The following is an 8,342-nucleotide window of genomic DNA, read 5'->3' as shown; positions in this document are numbered from 1 at the left end:
CTCGGGCCGGGCGCTATTGTTCCGACCTTCTCGCGAATTTACCGGTAGATGTGGGAAGGCGGGACCGGTAGGGTCGGGTATTGTCGGCGGGGTCGCGATGGTGCTGCATCGCCCTGTTGAGCTTGCGGGGGGAGGGCCCGCTGTGCCGGCTGAGAAGTCCTAGGACCCGGAGGTTGGTATTGAGGATCTGGAGATGGAGCAGGAGCATAGTGGTGGACAACGGGCGACGACACCGCAGGTAGGGGTGGAGGCGGTAGTGCGGAATAGTAGATTGGTTGGGTAGAGGCTTGGGGCCGATATTGAGGTGCTTGCGGGGCATAGGAGGGAGCCGTGGGAGGCACCGCCGCGTAGTTCATCGAATATTGCTGAGGGGCCTGTTGGGCCGTATTGACGGTATTCACCGTAACTTCCTTTCCCCTTCTCCCGCTCGAAGATGATGATGTCGTGGGGACCTTCTTCGACGACTCATCTCCTTTGCTGGTGGGGTCTTCCATCCTTCCGAGCTTGATGCCCAAATCCAGCTTTTTACCGGCCTCGATGAGGTCGGAGAATGACGAAGTGTGCGCTAACAGGTGTGAATAGTGCACTCCTCTCAGCGTGGAGTGGAACAATTGGATCTGTTGCGCCTCGCTGATTGGAGGGATGTGCTTTTCTGCTTGGGCCCGCCACTTGGCAGCATACTCCTCAAACTTTTGACCCCTCGCCATTTCTTTCGTGCTTAACTCCAATAGGGTGGGAGGCGTTTCTGCGGAATACCAATACCGGTCGGTGAACTTCCGAGAGAGGTCCTCCCACGTTGGGATGTCTTCGGCCTTCAGCGACATGAACCAATCGAGGGCCGATCCTGACAGGCTATCCTGGAAGGAGTGGATGACAAATTCCTCGTATTCCCAATACTGCAGCATTTTCCCTCGGTAATGACGGAGGTGGTGGCGCGGATCTGTCGTGCCTTGATAAGGGCATATTATACTCATATTTTATTGTGCAATTCACGTTAAATTATTATTAATTTTATAGAAATTATAAGAAGTCGGTGCTTAATTATGTGTAATTTGATATTGTAGGTCTTTGAGGACTTAGATGGAATTACGAGCAATATTGAGGAGTTTTGCGCAATTTGGAGCCAGCCTATATCTTTCGGAAATCTTTTTTTTTTTTTTTGGATATAAATACTCCTCATAACAAGATTAGGAAACCCTAGGGGGGAGCCATCTTTCACCATTCTTTTAACCTAGAGAGTTTTTGGAGAGGGTCTTGTCTGGAGCCGTCACTTGGATCAATTGATTTGAAGCGAAGAATTGTGGAAGAGACAATTCCTTAAAGGAATTGTTGGGTTTTTGTTTTAGGATTCAATATCTTGAGTTTATTGCTGAATATGAATTCTATTGCAATGACTCCTTGGAATTATAATTGTGTTTTCAATTCCATGATGTTCTAAGCTTCTGTTGTGGGAATATAATGAAACCCTAGGTAGCTAATATGATGATTGTCGCCATGTTATAGGATTAATAGATGTGTTGATGATTCATGATTGCAATTCCTAATTTCAATTTTAATTCTTAATTGGTTATAATTGTTAGAAACACTATTGATACGGGAGTTGATATAGTGTTTGTTAGGAATTCTTGATTAGACTAATTAGTTAAATGCGATAGCTGCGTTAATTAGTTTAATTAGAGATTATCCAGGGATTAATGTAATGTTTCTAGTTAGTTATTCGCTAAGACATTAGGGATAATTAATTTAGGACATTAGACAATCATAGCACTGGAAGGTGTATGATTATAATTTAGAGTCCACTATTAATTAGAGATGCGGGAGCTGATTGATTAATTAGAGGTTTAAAACTTTAATTTTAAAGGCTTGATAAACTCACTTGAATAACCACATAGCTATCAGTCTATATAACATGATGGCAATCTGATTAGTGAAACTAGGGTGGATTCTGTTTTTCCCACTTTCAATTGATATATTTTCATACAATTCTCTTTCTGCTCTTTGTGACGATTTAGGTTGATTAGTAGTTAATTAGTTAATTCTCTTAATTTGATTGCTTAGATAATAATAGAATCTAATATAGGTTTAGTACTTAATTAATCCTTGTGGGATCGACACTCTATTCATCACTATATTACTTGATCTGACCCAGTACACTTGCTGGTAGAATTCGAGCTTATTTTTATATATATTTGCAGTGGATCAAGTTTTTGGCGCCGTTGCCGGGGATTAACTTAATATTAGACCACCTTTAGTTCTATTGTTAATTTAGGCGCACTTTACTGTGTGTTTATTTCTTGTTCTCTTTGCAGGTATTCTATGCGCAGGAGTAGAAGTGCTAAACTTCTACCATTAGATCCTGAGATAGAGCGCACCTTGCATCGGTTGAGAAGAGAGAATAGAAGAAGGGAAGAATTGCAGGTAGTTGAGATGGCAGATGATGACATCAACCGCCAAATACAGGGTGCTGCCAGAGCACTTCGAGACTATGCAGTACCTACTATTATGGGTTCTGCGATCAGAAGGCCCACTATTCCAGCTAATAACTTTGAACTGAAGTCAGCACTCATCCAGATGGTTCAATCAAAACAGTTTGGAGGATATCCCAACGAGAGTCCTGATGAGCATATTGCAGGATTCCTCCAATACTGTAACACGGTAAAGATGAATAATGTCACTGATGATGTTATTAGATTACAGCTTTTTCCTTTCTCAGTTAGGGATAAAGCGAGAGCCTGGTTCAATTCACTGCCACAAGAGTCCATCACCACCTGGGCCGACCTTTCATCTAAGTTTCTCAGGAGATTTTTCCCACCAGCTAGGACTGCAAGATTGAGGAACGAAATCACTAACTTCACCAAGTTCAATGGTGAATCACTTTATAAGGCATAGGAGAGATTCAAGGAGGCAATCAGAAAGTGCCCACATCACGGATTGCCAGATAATCTCCTAATTGAGGTCTTCTATCTTAGCCTGGATGATACATTGAGGTCTCTAGTAGATGCTGCAGCAGGAGGCGCACTGATGGGTAAGAATTATAATGAAGCAAGTGCTTTGATAGAAGAGATGGCCTCCAGTGCACATAATTGGCAGAATGAGAGAAGTAAATCAAGAGTGGCATCAGTCAATGACATGGACACTATTGCTAATTTGACAACCCAGATTTCAGCTCTCACTACCCAGGTAAGTAAACTCACCTCAGCACATTCTTTTAATACTAATCAGGTTGCTTTTTGTGAGTTGTGTTCAGGACCACATTCGACTCTTGAATGCATGTCTGGAAATCCCTCGGCTTCACCCAATGGAGAGCAAGTGAACTTTGTCAACAACTTCCAACGGAGTAATCAAGGGCCTTATTCGAACACTTACAATCCCGGGTGGCGTAATCATCCTAATTTCTCATGGAGGAATGAGAATAATGCACTTAAACCGCCACTTGGATTCCAAAAGCAAGGCCCTGCTCAGAATGCTCCACCTCAGCAAAGTCAGTCGAGAATGGAAGAGCTCATGTTGAGCTATATGCAAAAGACTGACACCATGCTACAGAATCAACAAGCCACTATTCGAAACCTAGAGGTTCAGATTAGTCAGATTTCTCAGCAATTGAGTAATAGACCATCAGGGTCTTTACCCAGCAACACTGAAGAGAACCCCAAGGGTGTCAATGCTATAATGCTGAGGAGTGGCAAGGAATTGGAAACAGTCAATAGAAAAGCTCAAACTCAGGAGGAGAGTCCGGAGAAAGACAAAGGTAAGCAAAAGGTGGAAGAACCAAGGCAGAAGTCACTAGGGGTGAAACTGTATGTTCCTCCTGTCCCTTTTCCAAGAAGATTGAAGCAACAACAGTTGGACGCCCAATTTGCTAAATTCCTAGATGTCTTTAAAAAGCTGCAAATCAACATTCCATTTGCAGAAGCACTCCAGCAGATGCCTTCATATGCTAGATTCATGAAGGATCTGCTCACTAAAAAGAGGAAGTTTGATGGGAGTGAGCCTGTGATGCTTACAGGAGAGTGTTCTATGATTCTCCAAAAGGACTTGCCTAACTTACCACGCAAACAAATAGATCAGGGGAGTTTCACTGTTCCTTGTACTATAGGGAATTTTCATTTTGAGAACGTTCTTATCGATTCAGGTGCAAGTATAAATTTAATGCCTCTGTCTATTTTCAGGAAACTTGGACTTGGAGAATGCAAGAAAACTCATATTACCTTGTAACTTGCTGACAGGAGTATCAAATATCCAAAGGGTATTGTCGAGAATGTCCTGGTGAAGGTAGACAAATTCATATTTCCAGTCGACTTCATAGTCTTGGAGATGGAGGAGGACAGAGAGGTGCCCATGATCCTTGGCAGACCGTTCCTTGCGACAGGTAAAGCATTAATAGATGTGGAACAAGGTAAGCTCACTTTAAGAGTTATGAATGAACAAATAACTTTTAATGTTTATGACGCCATAAAGAAATTTGATGATGGCAAATCTTGTTACACCATTGATATTATTGATGAGCTTATCTCTGAGTCTGGGGAGGAGAAAGCAGGTGTGGATACAATGGAATCAGTCCTTAGGGATCTGGACGATTGGAGTGATGATGATGAGCATGAGGAAGAATCTGTGGAGAAGGTATCAGAAATCAAGGCTCGCTACTATGAGGAGCTGGGCACCAGTGCGACAAAACCAGTATCATCTTTGACACAGTCCCCGGTGCTAGAACTTAAACCATTGCCTAGCCATTTAAAATATGCCTATCTTGGAATAGATGATACTTTGCCAATAATTATCTCTTCTTCCTTGACAGGTGATCAGGAGCAACAGCTCCTAAGCGTGCTGAGAGAGCACAAGGAGGCAATAGGATGGACTGTTGCAGATATCAAAGGGATCAGCCCTTTGATTTGCACTCACAGGATAATGTTGGAAGCTGAGTGCAAACCCATAGTGCAACCACAGAGGCGACTTAACCCAACTCTCAAAGAGGTAGTGAAGAAAGAAGTGCTTAAACTGTTGGATGCAGGTATTATCTATCCTATCTCAGATAGTAAATGGGTTAGTCCTGTTCAAGTAGTGCCTAAAAAGGGTGGTATGACTGTGGTTAAAAATGAGGTCAATGAATTAATCCCGACTCGTACTGTGACTGGGTGGAGAGTTTGTATAGATTACAGGAAACTAAATGATGCTACCCGTAAAGACCATTTCCCCCTCCCTTTCATTGATCAGATGCTAGAAAAACTTGTAGGGCATGATTATTATTGTTTTCTAGATGGTTATTCTGGTTACAATCAGATTCATATAGCACCCGAGGACCAGGAGAAAACCACATTCACTTGTCCTTATGGCACTTTTGCCTTTAGGAGAATGCCTTTCGGTCTCTGTAATGCACCTGCCACTTTCCAGAGGTGCATGATGTCTATATTTTCTGACATGTTAGAGAATTTTATTGAAATATTTATGGATGATTTCTCTGTTTTTGGGAAGTCATTTGAATCTTGTCTGACAAATTTAGGCTGTGTGCTTAAAAGATGTAAGGAGACTAATCTGCTTCTGAACTGGGAGAAATGTCATTTTATGGTAAGAGAGGGTATAGTCTTAGGTCACAAGGTGTCAAAGAAAGGGATTGAAGTTGATCGAGCAAAAGTGGAGATAATAGAGAAGTTGCCACCACCCACTTCAACAAAAGGAGTAAGGAGCTTCTTAGGACATGCTGGCTTCTACAGGAGATTTATCAAGGACTTTTCTAAAATCTCTAGACCTCTTTGTAATTTACTTGAAAAAGATTCTGCTTTTGTTTTTAATGACAATTGTTTGCAGGCATTCAATTTATTGAAGGAGAAACTCACTTCTGCACCAGTGATCGTTGCACCTAATTGGGAGCTTCCGTTTGAGCTGATGTGTGGTGCCAGCGACTATGCTGTAGGAGCAGTACTTGGGCAAAGGAGAGGTAAGGTATTTCATGCAATATACTATGCTAGTAGAACTTTAAATGAGGCCCAAAAGAACTATGCCACAACTGAAAAGGAGCTTTTAGCAGTCATATTTGCATGTGACAAGTTTCGGCCTTATCTGATAGGTTCTAAGATCATAGTATACACAGACCATGCTGCCCTGAAATATTTGTTTGCCAAAGCTGATGCTAAACCTAGGCTAATTCGTTGGATTCTACTGCTACAAGAATTTGACCTGGAAATTAGAGACACAAAGGGAACTGAAAATGTAGTGGCTGATCACTTATCCCGTTTGGAATCTGATTGTTTAGATTCACCCATTAATGAAAAGTTCCCTGATGAACAATTGCATGTAGCAGAAATCCAAGGATTACCTTGGTATGCTGATATAGTCAATTACATGGTTAGCAACATCACACCATATGGTTTGTCATCTCAACAGAAAAAGAAATTTTTGCATGATGTGAAATACTATTTTTGGGATGAACCATATCTGTTTAAATATTGTGCTGACCAAGTAATTAGACGCTGTGTGCCTGAAACTGAACAACTTAGCATAATACAACACTGTCATTCTAAGGAAGCAGGAGGCCACTTTGGTGTGGAAAGAACTGCAACTAAGATCTTATCTTGTGGATTTTATTGGCCTAGAGTATTTCATGATTGCAGGAATTACATTATGTCTTGTGCTCCATGCCAAAGAACTGGCAATATTTCTAGGAGACATGAAGTACCACAAAATAGCATTCTTGTAATTGAGCTTTTTGATGTGTGGGGAATAGATTTTATGGGTCCTTTTCCCTCTTCTTTTTCAAATAAATATATTCTTGTGGCTGTTGATTATGTTTCAAAATGGGTAGAAGCAGTTGCTCTACAAAGTAATGATGCCAGAGTTGTAATCAGATTTTTGAAAAAGAACATCTTTTCAAGAGTTGGGGTACCTAGAGCCATTATAAGTGATGGGGGATCACATTTTTGCAATCGGCAATTTGAAAAATTATTATCAAAATATGGAGTTACTCATAAAATTGCCACCCCTTATCATCCACAGACTTGTGGACAGGTTGAGGTGTCCAATAGGGAAATAAAGCGTATCTTAGAGAAAACAGTCAATGCATCTAGGAAAGATTGGTCTTTAAAACTTGATGATGCATTGTGGGCTTACAGGACAGCTTTCAAAACCCCCATAGGAATGTCCCCATACAAGATTGTTTATGGTAAATCATGTCACCTACCAGTAGAGCTTGAGCACAAAGCATATTGGGCCATAAAATACCTTAACTTTGATTTACAAGCTGCAGGTGAAAAGAGATTGCTCCAGTTGAATCAGATGGCTGAGATGAGAGAGGAAGCATATGAAAATGCTAGGATATACAAGGAGCGAGCCAAGCGATGGCATGATAGGAACATCCTAAAGCGAGAGTTTTTGCCTGGTCAGAAAGTCCTATTATACAACTCTCGCTTGAAGTTGTTCCCAGGTAAGTTAAAATCTCGATGGTCTGGACCATTTGTTATTTCTAATGTTTTTCCCTATGGTGCAGTTGAGCTGAAGTCAGAAGATGACCGCACTTTTAAAGTAAACGGTCATCTTCTCAAGCATTACTTTGAAGGGGAAAATATTGATGGTGATGCCACTACGGTGGATCTAGCAAATTCGGTTGAAGAACTGGAAAAGTCGAACTAGCGACTATAAACTAAGTGCTTCATGGGAGGCAGCCCATGTCTGAGAGCTAAAGTCCCTGTTGGCTCTCAATTCTTTTGCTTCATTTGTTTTATTTTGATTTGTTGTTGGTTTGCACTTTATCAAGCACCCACTCATTGGGTAGACTTGGGATATTTGCTATTTGATTGTTTTAGTTAAGATGGATTATCTGCTATTTTTGTTCTTTTTGTTGTTTTCTTTTTGTTTTTGAAGCCGGGGTGGATAACAACTGCTGACTCTCTCTATTGCTATACCAGTTGGAACTCCAATTGCTTCAACTTAATTTTTCGAAACCGGGGAAGTACTAGTATCTCTTTTTCTCTTATGTTCTTTATTTTTATTTTCGTTTTACTAGAGCTACATTAGGAACAGTGAGGACACTGTTTAATCTAAGTGTGGGGAAGGGAGATACTAAACAGATGGAGTATAAAATTGAGTATAGTGTTGATGTCTGAATTCTGTGATTTAATTTGTTACTCATGACATCTGATGCCTGTCTTTGTTGATAAATAGTTATACTTCCCTGTCACCTTGAATTATAATTGTCCTTAAGTTATCTGGCAATTGTTAGGCCAAATTGTTTTTTTTAATTTTTTTTTTAATTATTGAAATCTAGAGATTGTACGAAGAATATTGTTGATAGCATTTGTTCAGGAATTGTTGAAAAAAAATTGACTCACTTAGGCGCCCTACTCACCACTGTT

General features: G+C 40.8%; 1 protein-coding gene and 1 non-coding gene across 2 annotated transcripts; one reads left to right on the top strand and one right to left on the bottom strand.

Annotated features, from left to right (window-relative positions):
- Nucleotides 1–2,316: 2,316 nt before the first annotated feature.
- On the top strand, nucleotides 2,317–7,832 carry LOC116205794. The gene is made up of 4 exons (XM_031538456.1): nucleotides 2,317–2,858; nucleotides 2,970–3,180; nucleotides 3,223–4,010; nucleotides 4,227–7,832. Exons 1-4 carry the CDS (start codon nucleotides 2,317–2,319, stop codon nucleotides 7,618–7,620), a joined length of 4,935 nt encoding a protein of 1,644 aa, XP_031394316.1. The 3' UTR covers nucleotides 7,621–7,832.
- Nucleotides 2,827–2,933, bottom strand: LOC116193387. The gene has a single exon (XR_004154294.1). It is a non-coding gene; the product is annotated as a small nucleolar RNA R71 (small nucleolar RNA).
- Nucleotides 7,833–8,342: the final 510 nt, after the last annotated feature.

Source organism: Punica granatum, chromosome 1 (genome assembly GCF_007655135.1).
Source record: "Punica granatum isolate Tunisia-2019 chromosome 1, ASM765513v2, whole genome shotgun sequence".
In the NCBI taxonomy this organism is placed as follows: domain Eukaryota; kingdom Viridiplantae; phylum Streptophyta; class Magnoliopsida; order Myrtales; family Lythraceae; genus Punica; species Punica granatum.
The sequence above is the reverse complement of the archived record's forward strand: the minus strand, read 5'-3'. Positions and strand labels throughout refer to the sequence as shown.

Excerpts from the sequence above, each read along its gene's own strand:
- LOC116205794 (XM_031538456.1), top strand. The coding sequence starts at position 2,317 with ATGCGCAGGAGTAGAAGTGCTAAACTTCTACCATTAGATCCTGAGATA. Across the intron at positions 3,181-3,222 it reads TTTCAGCTCTCACTACCCAG|GTTGCTTTTTGTGAGTTGTG; the intron begins GTAAGTAAACTC and ends AATACTAATCAG. Across the intron at positions 4,011-4,226 it reads CCTGTGATGCTTACAGGAGA|GAGTATCAAATATCCAAAGG; the intron begins GTGTTCTATGAT and ends ACTTGCTGACAG.